We start from the raw sequence: 18923 nt of genomic DNA on the forward strand, positions 1-18923 counted from the left end.
GACATCAAACACGCTAAAAATTAGGAAAACATGTAAATTGAAAAACAGTTTACACCTATTATTAAGAGTTTTTTTTTATTATATATAATATATTACATTATATTATATTAAACTATATATTATATTATATATATTTATTTTTATTTTGTATTATTTTTATTTTATTTATTATTTTTATTATTTTATTTATTTTTATAATTTTTTTTTTTTGCAGCAGCAGCTGCAGATAGACACAACTGGCTCTCTGTATTTTGGTTTTGGTAACAAAACCAAAAGATCCAGTAAAAGCAGAATGACTGTGATATGCTGATGTCTCCATTTTGGCGTTTTGCTTTTGTGGCTGTCACCTATCAACAGCTGTAGTCAAAACGGTAGCTTGATGACACAAGCGTATTGGGGTTCAGAAGGAAAAAAGACAAGGCGAAAACAAACCAGCCGAGAAAGTGGCAAGGGGGACAATTAAACTTGGCTTTGATCCAGGCAATAGAACCAAGTGTGAAAGCAACCTTAAGTAGACAGCAGGTTGATTAGTGTAGAGTTGGAGTGGTAAAGGGATACAATTATAGAATAATTGTCAAAAACAGACTGTGCTTCTCCCAAAAAAAAATTGGTTATAAAGCATCATGTAGGGAGGAGCCCAATCTAAATTTAAGGGGGCTATCTGAGCCGATCGGTCTATAAATGTAGGCCTCAAACTTGGTTGATGGACGGCTACAGCTCTGCACAGTTTTGCTGCAACCCTAATCAAACACAGCTGATAAACTAATCAAGGTGTTCAAGACTATTAGAGAATATTAAGCAGGTGTGAGTTGGAGGTGGTTGGAGCTAAACTATGCAGAGCAGTGGCCCTCCAGGAATTGAGTTTAAGACCATTGCTTTAAAGTATAGACACATTGCACAATTTTAAGGGTACAAGTTTAAAAATGGCCCATGTTTAATGATAAATGTAGATCTTACTGTATAATTTCATCAAAATAGATCAGGTTAGTCTTGCAAAAAAGTGACAAAAGTAAGTTTTTTTTAAATGGAAGCTTTGACTTTTTTGTAAGCGTAATAGCCATTTGGGAAATAGAAGAGAGTCTTTACTGTCATTATTGAGTATGTAAAGTCTCTATTTCTTATCTCATGAGTGGATTGTGTGTGATGTCAAAGGCAATTTCGCTTTCACAAAGCAAAGATGTTCTGTTCCCTCAATGCTGTAATGACTGGATTGCTAAATGAAGGCCACTCATGGGAGAGAACATTGTAAACAGTGACGCAAAGCTGTTGTGTTGCAATGTGCGTCTGCAATTCCACCCAATTTCAGATTGTGCGTTTGTTTTCATAATGTGCCCAAGAAAGAAAAATGTTTTAGCTCATTACAGTGCAGAAATAAAGCCATCTTAAGCCCAGGTTAAGTGTTCAGCCTGATGAAGTGCATAATGTGGGCTTATTATAAAACTCTTGAGTATCATTAGCAGGAGTTGGGAGCCCTCCTACTGCTATTGTTCTGCTCGCACTTGCTTTCTCATTAAAGCTGAACAGTGGAGACTTCTAACTGGCCTGCTGTTTACAAATGAGAATTAGAGGGTCCATAAATTAATAAACAGTGTGGACTAATGTGCTCTCTCTTCAGTAATGATGTATTACAATTGGGTTACAAAGCTCCTAAAAATTGAGGTTCATACAGTATGCTGTATACTGTAGTATAGTATGACCTTATTTAGCTTTTAGACTTTAAATAACTCAGATCCCATGAGTCTCATTTTGATAATTTTTTTTGCCTTCTGACTTCTAGAATGGAATTTCAATGAAGTGCTTGTTTATCCTTGGTTTATCATTGTTTCTTTGTGATGGTAATGTGTCCTTCAAACAAATAAAACAATGAAAAAAATCTGAGCTACAGTTCGCAATCTGTGACATTGTGACAAAAAATAAAGGTACATCTGCTTACTGTTTAGCAGGATCAGTACAGTACAGTAGCAGGATACTGACAAAATCTGTATCTATATATATGTGTGTTTTTGATGCCACATTAGATGTCAATTTGATGTCCTTTTGACATCAACGTGGTTTACATACAATACAATACATTTAACTTTTAGACTTTCGTATGAATGAAACATATAATACATGTTGTGTTGCTGTTTTAGTGGTGAAAAGTACATCATTGTGTGGAGGTCAAGGTTTTTACATGAAACCAGTTTGCATGTTTGACCCATTTTGTCATGCTTGATGTCAATTTTAACGTCCAGGTGCTCACTGGGTAAATAGAAGCTCAAAATATCCATAGAAATTTAGCCGTAACACAAATTCTATTCCTAAAGTTCCATGCATACGATCACACCGATGTGATCAGCCGTAGCTGGTCCCTGAAGCATACAATCACACCAATGTGATTAGAGTTTTACAGAGCGTACTGTATGTCATCACCTGCTAAATTTCTAATCTGACGTTCGCACTGAGGCACAGTAAGAGGTGCGCGGCGCTTGTCATAAAGCACAATTTATCCATGCTTTCAAACAATTAACATTTATTTAAGGTTTAAGACATTCAAATACACATAACTACAAGTACAACATACCATGTAAGGTTTGTGAAATATACACGGATGCCTATGGAGATGGCAATAATAATTATTTTTCAATATAACTTGACAATGTACTTTGTTCACGTAAGATACACACTGTTTATGCTACTAGAATATGTTCTCTATTCCTCTCTGAGAAAAACAGTTGCATACCTTCATGCATTTCAGCAGAAAATTATGAATAAACATGACGTAAATCCAGTAGCTCAGATCTCTCCTGCGGTTGTGGCAAGATGGGATAGAGCTGCGATCAGAAGTTAACAAGAAGTATTTATATTATTTACTAAGCTACACTTTAATTGTATTTTATTATTAGCATCTACCCCTACCTCAACCACACTCACAGTAATGTAAAAATATTATTTAGTGCACTGCAAGGTTATTATAGTTAACAAAAATTAACAAAAAAATAAATAAAATAGCTAGAAAAAACTTTTTCCATAACTAAAATAAAATTAAAAACAATTTTTAAAAAAAAAGAGCTAACTGAAAATTAATTGTGTACATAAAAAACTAACAAAAACTAAACAATATTATAGCAAAAACATCCGTCCTTTTCGTCTAAGTAAATGTATTTAATAGACTGTAAACCATCCTCGCTGTTATTCTAAACCAAAAAATTGATGGACATGACAGCAGCACAGTAACAGTATTAAATACAACATGAGCAGACACTTACAAGTAATAATTTAGCACATTTGAGTCCAATAATGGCTTTCATTTCTGTATTAGTTATCGTGATCGCAAACAAAGCGACCTTTTTAACCGGATCTTCTAAGTAAACCGCTTGAGCTAGTTCACCAAATAAAACATCATTTTTAACGAGTCACGTCTCCAGTAACACTAAGCACTTATCCACTAACAACTTTTTAACATGCCTAATATACCCCTCTGATTTGAAATAGACCAATATATACTAGTTATTCAGTTATAAAAAATGTTTTAACTGACTTAGGAGGATTGTCAAAAAAGATCTGGTTCTCCCTAAAAGATCAGAACTTCTTATACACACGTTTTACTAAAGGCAGCTATCTTTTGGGCTGTTGGATGTGAATGTGGATGGATAGACGTTAGTGGTAAAATGTAGCCTATCTTTAATTGAGTTTGCATTATACAATATTTATTTGGTCACACTTTATTTTGATGGTCCGTTTGTTGAATTTAAGGTACATTGCAGCTACATGCCAACTAATTCTCATTAGATTATAAGTAGACTGTTAGGTTGGGGTTAGGGTTAGTGTAAGTTGACATGCACTTGCAAAGTTTCTTATAGTCAGCTAAATGTCTGTTCAGCAGCAGTATCAACAGATATTGAGCAGACAGTCTACTAATACTCAAATGGACCATAAAAATTAAGTGTTACCATTCATTTTGATGATTTTGAATCTTGCGCCTAACAAATATCTTTATTTAGAAAAAAGAACAACAAACAAACAACTAAAACTAACACTGAAACTAATAAAAGCTAAACTAAAACTAAGCGATTTCAAAATATACAAAATATAAAAACTAGTAAAACTAACTGAATTCGAACAAAACTAACTGAATTTGAACAAAAAGTCGAAACAAAAAATGAAAACTAAAACTAATGAAAAATTCAAAACTATTTTAAATGTGATGTACAGTGTCACAAATATTATGGTATATTGAGGTGAGTATCCTCAGCTGTGTCTTATCTTTACTTCATTGCACTGCAGATGTGTCCCGTCTAGCAACAACGATCGCACCATTACCCATCATATAACAAATAATTTGATCATTATTAAGCTGTTTAAAAGACAAAATACATGTTCCATCACATATTTGACAACCAGAATATCAGAAATTTTACAATATAATTAGAACATTCTTCAAAAGGATGTAAACATAGATCATTGGGGCTGGTGGGTCATGTGATAAACTTGACACGCCACCATAGGAACTTTAGAACACAATGGATTCTAAGTAACACAAAACAATGAAGGGTCAACTGGAGTATTTAAAATGCTTGCGTGAAAGGATTAATAAAAATGAGTACTGATGAGATATGTTTTGGCATGCGGTGCATTGATTTTTTATTTTTTTTTCTGAACATTTTTCAACTTCCACATTTATTTTCCTCTAGTTGACAAGGAAGATGACTTATATGCACATTCTGTTCTTCCCCTTATTCTACTGTTTCACTCAGATTTTATTTACTACTTGTTTACTGAAAAGTGCTAGCTGTCATTTTGGGACGACGGAACACTTTAGTGATTACAATGCCAAAGCAGCATTTACAGTGAATGGAAACCATCAATTAAAATGTGAATACAACTGAACACGAACAACAGCAGAAACAAGCAAGCAGTGCAAAAAAAAACGTTTGAAACCACATTGTGCTGTACAGTATTTGAGCTTTGTTGTCAGTAGGGCATTAACAACAATTGGGATTTATATTAATAATTTCCTATTAAACTGTGTGATTTAATACAATCGACACTTCCTTACTTGTCAAGAAGTTGCAGACAGTTATTATAGTATAAACGCAAGGAGCAAGACAGTAGAAAACCAAATCCATAAATCCTGTCCTCCAGCAATTAACGCTTCTCTTTTTTTGCTTGTCGTTTGTTTGTTTCTGTATTTATCCCCCACCCTTAGGTTAGACGAAATGCCTGGGGTACTACGAAGTACATGGAACTGTATATAGTAGCTGACAACACACTGGTAAGCCGATGAAGCCTGTGTCACGCTCACTTCTGCTAATTAGACACTTCACACAGCAAAAGTTCACCACAGGAATTAAAGCTTTCAAGCTTCAAATGCAGGCTGAGTTATATAAACTGTGCTTTAAAATTGCCGCTTTAAGCTCGGTGTGGCTTTCTCATTCAAATGTGGCCACTGAGCAATTGTTGCTTGGAAAGTGCCTTCTCGCTTGCTTTTCTGTCACTCCTCTTTCTGATATCTTATGCGTATAAGGAGTTATCAAGGAGCGATCACGGAATTGAATGCTTTAATTTTTAGTCCTCGGGTTGCATGCAGACAATCTTCCGCTGTTACATTCTGTTGAGGTTTCTGATTGAGTTCTTTCACACATTTACATCAAATCTGTATAATATGCACCGAGAGCCGAAAGAGGCAGGGGGTTATGTAAGATTTCATTACAGCCGAAATGTAGTTAATCAAATTTCTCTATTTTTCAAGCAGAGTCTACGCATTGGTATGTTCGTCTCGATCAATTTGCCTCCTGGCGTTTCTTTGTGTCTCCACAGTACAGAAAGCAAAACAAGGACCTTGACAAAACTAAACTGAGGATAATGGAAATTGCTAATTATGTAGATAAGGTATGTCAAGCCTGGGTGCTTTCCTTTGGTTCAAAGGTTTTGTTGACTGTTTAGACTGTGCATTTGTTTTCTGAATGCAAAATTTAGAGATGTCTGTATTATAATATTAAGCAAAAATTAATCCCTTCATCCTAATGCTAACTGTTTGTTTTGACCTGAACAGTTCTACAGAGAATTGAACATTCGAGTACCTCTGATTGGTCTAGAGGTTTGGACTGAACACGACCAGTGCATCATCAATGAGGAGCCTAATTCCACGCTTTGGTCCTTCCTTCAATGGAGACAGAAACTCAAATCCCGCAAGAAACATGACAATGCACAACTTCTCACGTTAGTCATCATATTACATACAAATCCCAAATCACTTTGTTATTGGCTTATTGAAAAAAACATATAGATAAATTCCACTACAGGGAGTAAAATAACAACTTTTACTCTGCTTGTTGCAACATAAGGTCATTCTGATAACGTAGCCCTGTATACATTTCTGGAGATCACGAATTATGGCAGAGCTATAACGGTTCCAGAAAGACAAAAACAGAAGCCAAAAAATAAAATAAACAAGTAAATAACAGGGTGAGAATATGGTAAAATCTAAAATCGTGATAAAAATCAGGCGATGGCTTATCTTTTTTTGCATTGCTTTTTAAAACTGTCGATTGGGTTTAGGGAAGTGGATGGGTGGGTTAATCTGTGCTTTTGAAAACACTATTGGTTGGGTTTAGGAAAAGAGGAGGGTGGGTCAGTCAGTCGATCAGTCAGTCAGTCAGTCAGTCAGTTGACAGAGGCCTCTGGGGGATTTACATAAGAACAGCAGGCATGAATGACACTCGCAAGAGAAATTTGAGATCTAAAAAAGCATATTCAGCGGCCTCTGGTGGATTTGTGAAAACATAAACTGCAAAAAAATGTCGCTCCTTGAATGTATTTGGTGCTCTCACGAAATGTATATAGGGGTACATTTCCAGAATGAGCCTAAGTTGATATTTTGATTAAATTGTAATTATTATTGATAACTCAATTTATTATTAAACTTTACTTTCACAACACTAAAGTTAAAAGCACTTCTTTGACAGTCACATGATAGACTGAGAGTTTTTGAGTGGGAAAATGCACACAGAAAAACAACAAAAATGTCCTACGAATTTGCAGTTTTCTCAGTCGCCTTGGCACACTTCTCAGATCAGAACTGAAAGTTGCAAAACAGTAAGTGCGTTTTTCAAAAAACCATGTGCAAATAGCAAGACACCATGGATGACCTGCAAAATACAGTCTCTTGCTCAAAAACCTTGCTTCATATCTCAAACTAAATTTTGTAGAAGAACTACAAGTTCTTGGGTTATTTTGTACAGATAAGAAAGTCAAATTAGTTGTCATTTTGTCAATATAACAGTGTACTCTGGAGGGCTGTTCTGATGTAAACTTTGGCTATTGCTGTTTGTTCTGTAATTTGTTGATAGATCATGTCATTGTGATACAGAAAGAAAAAGACAGCACTACATGGCACAATGAAAAAACAATAGCAGAAAGGTGAACCTACTCAGCAGGAACAGCACATCAACATGACATCAGATTGACGTTGTACCCCAACGTTGTGGGACATTGCATTTTGTTTGGAAATGAAAATCGGGTTGATGTCAGAACCCAATGTCAGGCCCACATCAATGTCCAACGTCGGACAGATTTTGCATTTGGTTACTTTTCCACGCAACCTAAAAACAACCAAATATCAATGTCTAATGATGTTGCAGCTTGACTTTGTGTTGGATTTTGGTCACTTTCTAACACAACCTAAAATCAACAAAATATGTCATTTCATGAAATTATGGGGCATCAAAATAACGTCCTTAGATGCTAGCGACCTAAATCTAGCCTAATAGGATCATCTTAAGACATTGTGTGTCTGCTGGATAGGACAATCTGCTTTTTCTTTAGAAAAAGTAAAGATTCATATGGGAGAAATGTAACAATTCTAGCCAGATTTAGAAAAAAAAGTCTAATTAAATGGGGGGGTATTCAACAGAGCCCAAAATAATCAATATTGACCCACATGACACAAGCAATTGATATTGTTGGAAACATTAGAGTATTTCACAAAATCATTTGCATGGATGTAGAAAAGCGTCTGAGAATTGTACATTAAGTGAAGAGAAAAACTGTAAGGGGAGAAAGAAAAACATCCTCGATTAAACTAAACTGTTAGGGCTGTTGCAGTTGAAGTCAAGTTTGAAAATTTACAGTATTTCCATTATTTTGTGGAATTTTTCACTTCACAAATGTTGCTGGCATTACTTCAAAAACCATTCCTTTAGTTTTTTTGCTTCTTTGTTTGTGTGAAGTAATGTCTTCACACAAACATCTTCTATGTTTTTATTAATATCATAGCTTAAAAAGTTTGTTGTTTTCCCTGCAGGGGTGTGATCTTCAAGGGCACCACCATTGGCATGGCTCCGCTGGAGGGCATGTGCAGTCACGAGAACTCAGGCGGCATCAACGTGGTAAGAAAGCGTGCAAGGCTTGCATCTGGATCAGGCTGTAAACACTGCGCGTACAGAGTGTGTGTTTGTGTACAGCTCATGCAGGGATTTGATAAAGTGATCAATAGCTCCCGCACACCTGATTAGCCTTTTATTGGCTCTATTACTTTGTGTGGCGCGAGAGGAGCACTTTGCTGAATACTAATGATGGGTGAAGCGTTTCCTCTGGATATTACACATGGATGGGGTCATTCTATATTACACCAATATAGCCTGCTTGGTCCTATACTGAGATCAATGAGGTACATGAAAATCTTTTTTGATGCATGTCAACAGTGGTTGGATATTACATCAAAAGAATCTGGAGCATTAAAGAGCACCTATTATGCTTTAAAATGGTTATATTTTGGTATTAGGGGTATCCAACAACAGGCTGATATGCATGTAAGGTCAAAAAACACTTCCATTGTCTTATAATATGCATTTATTTATCGAATTATTTACCTAACGACTCTAATAGGATTTATTCAGCAATTCATTTGTTCCCAAACCTCTTCTAAGCGTGATGCTAAGCTACGCTAATTGGTCCGATGATCCAGTCTGTTGTGATTGGTTGAATTTGTTTAGCACGAGACAGAGAGTAGTGCCCACCATGGCTTATCAACAGTGTTGAAGTAGCCAGAGTGCATAGTATATGTGTGAGCCCAATGCAGGAATGCATCAAAGCAATGTAGTTAAACACCAGCATTAATATTATTAATATTATCATAATATTAGTAGTAATCCACACAGTGGTAAAAGCTGAACTATTTTGAAACTTGACTGCTGCACAAATGTAGGAACAGCGGACGGTGGCAATAGCAATGACAAACAGAAGAGGATCGCAAGCTCACAAACACATTTAAATCCGTAAAGAAATTGTTATGCATCGCGTTTTCAACATGGTTTAGACCCTAAATGTGAATATAAAGACTTAACTAGACACAGTACAAGCTGTGAGGAGTGATTACAAGTAACAAAACACAATTAAATACATAATTTGCAAGTTGGAGAAAACAAGGAGGCAGCCATTTTAATCGCTCTGACTTACAATTGTAAAATGGAGGAAGAAACAGGTCCATGATCTGTGCACTGTAAAGTTCCTGTCAAGCTCTGACAAAGTCTCTGACACCAATAGTCTTTTCTGATCCTTTCTTTAACAAACACCCAATGAATCCCCATTGCAGGGAAGATGATTGTATTAATCACCAGAACGTTTACTCTTTAATGTTCACTCATATTCGGTCATGACCACACTCCACTGGTGTCTAAAGGTAAAGGTGCGTTCACGTTTTACCAGATCCAGCACTTCATATTTGATATTGGTTCGTATCGACGCCAATATGAACAGGTAAAAGATCAGGATGAGCGACAAATCATTTAAATTAGTAAAATTTTTTATTTAAAAATCGATAATTTTCAACATGGTGCACTTTCAGATTTCACCCTCAGCTGGATGTTTTCATTCACTTAGTGCTGTGTTACACTGTATAGAAGCTCATTTTTAAAAACCCATAATAGGGCCTCTTTAAAACTGACCTTAAAAAAAATTGGATGTTGAGTATTCCATGTACAGCAGGTTACATTCACACAACAGCAAAGTTATCTTTGTATTATTTTATCATGTAGTTTTATAGTTTTATATATAGTATATAATTGTATATAGTTTTATATACAGTTGAACTCATAATTATTAGCCTCCCTGAATTATTAGCTTCACTGTTTATTGTTTTCCCTTTTTTTGTTTAATGTAGAGAATATTTTTTTCAACACATTTCTAAACATAATAGTTTAATAACTCATTTTTAATAACTGATTTATTTTATCTTTGCCATGATGACAGTAAATAATATTTTACAAGATATTTTCAAGACACTTCTATACAGCTTATAGTTACTTTTAAAGGCTTAACTAGGTTAATTCAGTCAACTAGGCAGGTTAAGGTAATTAGGCAAGTTATTGTTTAACGATGGTTTGTTCTGTAGACAACTGAAAAAAAAATTGCTTAAGGGGGCTCATAATTGTTTTTTTTTATTATTATTATTTTTTTTTAATGAAAACTGCTTTTATTCTAGGCAAAACAAATCAATTAAGATTTTCTCTCCAAGACGAAATATTATAGGAAATACTGTGAAAAAAAAAAAAAAATCCTGAATCTGTTAAATACAATTTAAGATATAATAATAATACAACAAATTCACAGGAGGGCTTATCATTTTGACTTCAACTCTATATGGTTTTATATAGTTTCTGTAAATGCCATGGCTGTTTTCATGGGGTCAGAATCAGGAACTTTGCATAAAGTGGGAGTGATATTATTTCTGACTTTTACTGCGTCAAAATTCAGGGGCTAAATCCTTCAAAGTCCGCAGTCGAAGGCCAATTTCATCATTGCGAAATGATCAAGGTTGTCCCAATTTGAAGACGCCGACAAATGCATCCTCCTAATGCATCCTTCGGTTCCCAGGCAGTGAAGGATTCCACTAATGGGTTCTTCGAGGCTCAGACTATACCAAGGGCCATGTGTTTGTCAATTTAATGTTAAATTAAGTCTTTAAATGTATGCATTGCATACAAGTTAATTTGGATCGTAAAAAACAAAGAGTTCAGGTGCAAAAACCTGTTTTGTCTAAAATGGTAATTTTTCTTAGCCTCCTATATTTATATTCTTTTTTTTTTCACTTTAAAGAGAATGAAAATAACATATTCTCTGCCAAAGGGGTAAAATTCCTTAACTTACACACAGCAACCTGAGAAACATGGTCATTTTAGACAAAAATTTCAGATGACACTTGGAGGTTTTTATATTCTTAACCTTTCATTCTTTTTTAAAATGATTATTTCATTGAGATTAATTCATTTATTATTCATTATGTCGATATCATTAATACTGTTGTTACCAGGTCAGTATTGGATATTTGTTTTGTATTCAGACAGTTTAATATCACTTTATTACCACTTAAAAAAAAAAAAGTCATGTATAAATGTCACTGCCACTGGTCAGCATAAGTTTTCAGAGTTACTAGGCGATGAGATCTGTCCCTCAAAATGTGCATATTTTAGTCTTACATAAAAATACAAACTTTGTTTAAACAATTATGCTCTCAAAAAAAAATCATTGTCAGGAATTAATTGTAAAAGAAGATTTAGTTGCCAATGTTTCAGGTATTATAGAGTAAAATAATGTTGCTTGTATGTTTTATAACCTAGTTACATAATGTAACAGTGTGTGTTTTAGGTTTGCTTTATACATTAAAAAGTTGTGAAGACCATCATATGGTTAATCAAAATGATGACTTAGTTCATTGTAAGTGGCTTTCCATAAATTATGGCCAATAGTTGTATGGATATGGTGCAGAAAAAAACACACGATCTACAGTAAAGCACAAAATTATGAAATCAACATAAACCTATTAACAGTATTTTGCATTATATTGCACATAACTGATAACAAACATGATTAAAAACCAACTGTCATACATGGATGTTTTAATTCTCTCTTAATGAATTATCAGCCTGATTTTATTGTAGAATTTTTGATGACAAATATTTTAGAATGCATGCTAGACGTCATGTATGGTCTTTTCCAGGACAACAGTTGGAAAAAGCAACTCTTATCTTATTCAGCCTCCTGCCTCTAAATGCTCTGGGACTAGTTTGACAAGAAAAGCATGGTTCTATAGGGAGATATTTTGGAGATAGAAAATCCATAAAGAGAATTAATTTGTAATACAACTGCACGACATATTTCAACAGTGATGTTACGGAGGAGATACGATCAGTGCCAGCTGGAAAAATCACACTGCATGCCCTTTCCAGAGCAATCTGTTTGTACTCCTTTTTCTGGAAATATGTTTGAGTGTGCTTGTTGTCACAGTATGAAGATAAAAGAAAGGCCATTCTGTTTGCCCCAGCCTAGGTACTTAAATTACCACCTGCAGGTCAAAAAAAAAAACATCCTCTACAATTTATGGCATCATTGTAACATAACAAAGATGCCTTTGGAGATCAGAGATGTCCTCTGGGTTTTTACAGCCATTTCCCTACAGCTGTATTGTAGCAACATTAGAAACCTGTGGGCTACAAATAGCCTTTATTTCCAATTTAACGCATAAAATACAATTAATCTAGCGTATGGCAGTGAGAGCGGCAAATACTCTAATCCTGTACATTGAATTCATCATTTTAGACAGACTCCTAAAGCAGGGCATTATTATGATGTTTGTTGTGGCTGGTAAATGAAATGATCTTTTCTTTCAGGACCATTCTGAATTGCCCATTGGGGCGGCTGCCACCATGGCACATGAGATCGGCCATAACTTTGGCATGAGCCATGACCATGAGGGCTGTTGTGTGGAGGCCACCGCTGAGCAAGGTGGATGTGTAATGGCGGCAGCTACAGGGTAAATACTAATGTTTTTCTACACATTGATGCCTTTAACAGATGCTTCCTTTTATAAATAACTCGGAACGCAGAGCATAAATCATGGTAATTACAGAAAGCCTGCTAATTACAACCCTGGAGCACTTGCAAATTATTTTTACTTCTAATAATATCACTAATAAGCTATGACATGGTCAGAATACCACTGTACAAGTACATACTTAGTTGCTAATGATGAGTCCATGAGGATTAGTTGAGCCTTAGTAGTCTCTTCTTCAAATTGCACGCCTACAGACCATTCAGTGACCATCTGATAATTTACACTCAGTAAAAACACATACAACTGTTTTTAAGCACTGATAATATTTGCTTCTTTAAAGCAATCTACGATATAAAAAGCACTATTAAAATAAAGATGTATACATATGGGGAAAAATATCTTTCTTGAGCACCAAGATACTAAACTCCTTTTTGAAGCACACAATGACTTTTTGCAATACTTAAGAATGTAGTGGTATTTGGCTAATAAAATGGATTGGGCACCAGGGGTACAATATATTGTGTGATTTAATCAAATGAACCAAAATCAAGTGTTTAATCGATCAAATCAATATATTACAAAAGGAGGGAAAAAAGAAAACCAGTTCTAACTTTATCACATTTTAGTTAAACTCATCATAAATTAAACAAACTTAAATTTCAGGCCCAGGCACAATACCTAATAATGTAGAAAAAACAATATTAATCAAATTTACCCACAAACAAACAACAACAATAATAATAACAATAACAGCAATAATAATAATAATAATAATAATTATTATTATTATTATTATTATTATTATTATTATTATTATTATTATTATTATTATTATTATTATAACACTAATAACAACAACAACAATAATAAAAACAAATTATTAAATATTTAAAAATAATCAAACATAGTAGTAGACTTTCCTTTTGTGCACACTGAAACAATCGTGTAATCCAGGGGTGTCCAAACTCGGTCCTGAAGGGCTGGTGTCCTGCATAGCTTAGCTCCAACTTCCTTCAACACACCTCCCCTTGCTTAGCTGGTTCAGGTGTGTTTAAATGGGGTTGGAACTAAAATATACAGGGCACCAGCCCTCGAGGACAGAGTTTAGACACCCCTGGTGTAATCAATGCACTTTGAAATGTCTCTTTAGATTGTAAACGTTAAAGCAGGTTTTCCATGTGTTCATGCTGTAACAACTGTGTATTCAATGCACTTCAAAATGTTTTTTCTACCATGTTCTCAACTAATCTTTTGAACATAAACATTACCAAATTAGCATACAACAATATATCTTTGAATACAAAACACATAACATCACTTAGTTTAAAGAACAAGAAAAAACGTTCACTTACATGATCACCTGTTGATAATACTGGGCCCAGAAAACTTTTTTAAACAAAATCTGATCACAGCAGTGATCAAACATTCAGACATTATAGCAAGTAAAAAAGGGTACCCTGTACATCGAGTATGTTAAGCTGTCATTGACTATGTTTACATGGACATCAGTAATCAAATTATTTGCCTCCTTAATCTGAATAAGACAGTAATATAATTAAGGAATTTACTTGAGTTGCTTTTTGAATATTTCTTTGATGGGCCTGTTTTACTTGTTATAGTACATATCAATTAAGTCATTGTGTCACCGCGCTATCCACATTTCCTCTAGAGTTTCATGTCATTACGGGTGTTTTGTTTGAAATTTGTCGACCTTAACTGCAGTTTGGCACTTTCACTTTTATTCTGAAACATTTTATGTTAGCCCCTAATGACAAACTGAGGTAATGGATGCTGGAAAAGTGTTTTTTAATAGAATTTGATAATGCATGGTGTATAGGAAAAAAAAAAACTCTGCATTTCACACTGCAGGTGTCTGTGGTCTTTTACTGACTTGGTAGGTGCAGAGAATAGTGTTAAACTGCTGCGTATGTGTAGACTATCCTGTCACAAAATGCAGGGAAAATCCTACATGACAGTATTAGTTTGATTGCAGTGCTTACATGTCTGTACTGCAGTTCAATAATGCGACTAAAATTGCCATGCTCAACATGTCTTGATCTGATTTCTGTTTAGTTTGATTATGACTTTAGTCAGATTACAGTAATCTGAAACCGCTGTTTACATGGTATAGACTCTAACCAGAGTATTGTCTTAATCATATTAAACTTAGATTATTGATGTCCATGTAAACATACTCAATCTTGTATATCAATGCACAATAGCATCAGGATCAAATTCCACCATTTTAGACTGATACAGACTAAAAGATCTTAAAGTTCTGTAGACATAAAGGCATGCTGAGACCCATTCTAAACCACTGATTTAAAGATAGAAGGGCAGGGGCGTGAAGATGTGTCAAGTGGTTTCAGCCCACCTGTGGTGCCAAGAAGTTGAAGAACTGTTATGAAAGATTTGGTATAAATGGAGAACCGCAGGCGGCCTATGACTGAGCCCTGGGGAACCCCAGTGCTGAGAATATACAGTTAAGCAGTTTCCAGCTAACTGGATAAGAAGTAAACAAAACATAAACTGAATAGAGATAGAAAAAAACTGCTGGCATGAGATCAAAAAGTGGCTGACAAAAGCATATTATTTATGGGAAGTATAGTTGTTCAGTAGAGTGAATTGTTTTAAAGCTTGGATGGGCTGAAGTGAATTAAGTGGTCTACTGATCCTGGTACCCCTGCAGTAGAAGAATGGTAAGATAGGAGATCGCTTAGTATAAAGTGCAGGAAAGGATTTTTACTTACTGTTTGCTTGTTTTTTTTACTTATTTCTTATCACTGCAGTTGCATAAAGGTATATTTACCATTGCTTGGGCGAAATCCAGTAATTGCCATAGTAATTGGGCTTTGCTGAATTCATTTATTCATTCATTTATTTTATTTTCAGCTTAGTCTCTTTATTAATCCAGGGTCGCCACAGCGGAATGAACCGTCAACTTTTCCAGCACGTGCCCTTCCAGCCGCAACCCATCTCTGGGAAACATTCACACACACACTCATTCACATTCATACACTACGGACAATTTAGCCAACCCAATTCACCTGTACCGCATGTCTTTGGACTGTGGGGAAAAATGGAGCGCCTGGAAGAAACCCACGCGAACGCAGGAAGAACATGCAAACTCCCTTTGCTGAATATGATAGTGAAAATATTCTACATCCAATGTACACAAATCAAGACCAATGCAAACAACATAGGCTCATTCTGAAAACACAGCCCTGTTTACATTTCTAGAGATCACAAAATATGTAGCCAGAATTAGGGATGGCTGTATTTTGCCTTTAAAATGAATGCTACGGGGCAGTTTGATGCTGTTCTTGCTCATGCTTACCAGCAGACCTGCGTTTGGGCGCTGTAACCAATTTGTCCAGTTAGCTCTTAGGTGTGAGAATGTGGTAAAATCTGAAAATGTCGTAAAATTCAGGAAAGGGCTTTTCTTTTTCTGGATTGGTTTTTAAAGCACTGCTGGTTGGGTTTAGGGAAGTGGGTGGTTACTGGTCAATCAGTGCTTTTAAAAACACTATTGGTTGGGTTTAAGGAAGGGTATGATGGCAATTATATGGCAAAAAAAATTGAACGCACCGGTAAAATTCAGCAAACCAGACAAGAGCTGTATGGGACAAATCAAATGGGTTCAGAAAGTCCTTTGTTAGTCAATATTTTAGAGGTTTAATCATTATTAATTAAAATCAGTTTAGCGAAAACAACGACTGCAAAAAATGTAGCTCCTGGGACATATTTGGCACTCTCCAGAAATGTAAATAGAGGTACGTTTTCATAGTGAGCCTGGGTTGAATACAAAAGCTACTTGGGTTTTACAGTGACTTCTGTGTAAGCTACTCCTTATGTTTCTCAGCATTAAACGTAATAGGAATCTATCCTTTTTGTACTGATGAAATTCGACTTACTGATCGCACCTTAACTTCCCCGTTTTAATTAGAGCACATTTAATTTTAAATCATTTTTATGCACACAAATGATATATTACCCTTTCTAAAATGCTCTGCAGGCACCCATTCCCAAAAGTCTTCAGCCGCTGTAGCAAAAAAGACCTGGACAACTACTTCCAGAAGGGAGGAGGTATGTGCCTGTTCAACATGCCCAACATGAAGGATCTGGTCGGGGGCAAGAGGTGTGGAAACGGCTTTGTAGAGGAAGGGGAGGAGTGTGACTGTGGAGAACCAGAGGTGATTTGTGCCTAAATGAATTATTGAATGAAATTACTTATTGATTTAGAGAATATTGAATCAGACCAATCATGAATTACTCATATTTTTTTTTTCTCTCTGAGAACAGTTGTGGGTGGGAAGTACATGTGATAAATCAAAATTTGCTAGTTAATATGAATTACCATTGATTATGCATTTATTGTTTATTCATGGAATGCTTGATATATTCATGCAATGTATTATTTAATTATTTTTACCATAAAAGTCTCTGCCTAACCAGCTCAAAGTTTTCGTTTACCATATGGAAGGTGGACAGATAAATGGTAGCAAAACTAAAGCAGAAAAATGGTGTTGTACTAAAGAGTGACAGATGAAAGCTAATTGCATTTTTTTTATCTTTGCTCGGATGTCTGTGTGTGTGTGTTAGAGAGAGAAAATGAGGAGCGTCCCACCTTGTTGCAAAGCTGTGTTTGACAGGCTGTCAGTGCGCATATAATGGCTGGGTGATTTGCCATCTGGTGCAGGTAGACTGAGGTAGCGTCTGTAACTCCTAGTCAATACATAAACACCTGGGCTACAGTTCTGGATGTTACCTGCTGCCAATATCACATTTAGTGAAACAATACCAGTTACCTTGCAGAGAAGGCTTGTTTGCAGCCAAAACTAAAAGCTGTTATAATATACTTTAATTCTGACCTTTTAATCCAAACCATCATCTGCCGGCCCTCTCTATTTACATAAAAATTGGACTGTCCTGCATGCATGTCCTTTATTTAACTATAGTCACTGATTCACACCATTTATTTATTTCTGGTGTGATAATCATAGCTGTCAGTTGCCCTGGATGCTCTGAAAATGTATGAAGTAGAAATTATGTTGATGTGTGTGTGTGTGTGTGTGTGTGTGTTTATGTGAGACAGAGAAATGCTATGTGTGTATATAAAGCATCTATGTGTGTTGTGACTCTTTCCTCCTCATCAAACACCCTTAAAACATCACGCACACACACACACACACACACACACACGCACGCACACACACACACACACACACACACACACACATCCTCCCCTTTCTTTATTTATTTTAAATGAATATGCTGTATGGTATAATTATTGGGCAGCAGACGCCTCCACATTGTGTATATCAGTGTCAAACATGTCAAGCCTTTATAAATGCATTTTCGGTCCTGTGCAGTTTCTTTTTTTAGTTGATTATTTTTTTCACTTTATTCATAGCATGCAAGCAGCTGCTATGTGCAAGCTTATACAATGATGGCCGAAGTTATTAGAAAACTAGGCGTATGTAAAAGATCTGGGCTGTGTTTACTAAAACCATTGTTAGTCAACTAAGGTCGCAAGTTCCATCGTTAAAAGCATTGTTTGTTGATTTGCCGTTTCCCAAATCCGTCACTTCAATAAACATTCGCAAACTGCATCGCAAACTTGAGCGTTCGCAACTACAGCTCTGGATCTGTAGTTTGAGACGTTGTTCCTGGTTGTGTTCTTTTCCCACTTACCCCCTCCTATGCCCTATTCATTTAGAACCTTGTAACATCTAAACTTCGAATGATTAAAAATAAAAAAAGTAATTAAGTCATCTCTCTTAGGTGTAATTTGCTTTCAAACTATTTTTACAGTTCAGTTTTAGCGATCTTCATGTTTACAATTGTGCTCCCTTCGCAGTACACTTTGAAAACATTGATTTCATTTTGAACACAACCTCAAGCGAAAGCTATAGGGGACCTGTTATTTAAAAGTGGAATTTATTTTATGTCTCCAAAGCTTGTGGAAACAAAAAGCCTCTGTTGATTATTTTAACTTATAGTAGGTTATTTACTAAGTATCTGCACTGTATATGACATAGGCCTGCCGGTAAGAACTTTCTGCTGTGGTTTACAAGTGTCAAATGGTAAAAGTAGTATAAAAAAAAAATCC

The 18923-nt window shown here is 35.5% G+C and overlaps 1 protein-coding gene across 2 annotated transcripts in view; it reads left to right on the forward strand.

Moving 5' to 3' along the window:
- adam19a (ADAM metallopeptidase domain 19a) overlaps window positions 1-18923 on the forward strand; it is a 244429-nt gene that overhangs the window by 173564 nt on the left and 51942 nt on the right. For both annotated transcript variants that reach the window (XR_015496372.1, XM_087262030.1), the window contains exons 7-12: window positions 5189-5254; window positions 5800-5871; window positions 6035-6201; window positions 8285-8369; window positions 12648-12790; window positions 16827-17004. Coding sequence is in view for 1 of the 2 variants with exons in the window: in XM_087262030.1 (XP_087118156.1) it covers window positions 5189-5254; window positions 5800-5871; window positions 6035-6201; window positions 8285-8369; window positions 12648-12790; window positions 16827-17004 (711 nt within the window). In the remaining variant the exon portion in view is untranslated. The remainder of the gene's footprint in view (window positions 1-5188; window positions 5255-5799; window positions 5872-6034; window positions 6202-8284; window positions 8370-12647; window positions 12791-16826; window positions 17005-18923) is intronic.

The sequence above is a fragment of the Danio rerio genome, chromosome 7, assembly GCF_052040795.2.
Source record: "Danio rerio strain M-AB ecotype USA chromosome 7, GRCz13ab, whole genome shotgun sequence".
NCBI lineage: Eukaryota > Metazoa > Chordata > Actinopteri > Cypriniformes > Danionidae > Danio > Danio rerio.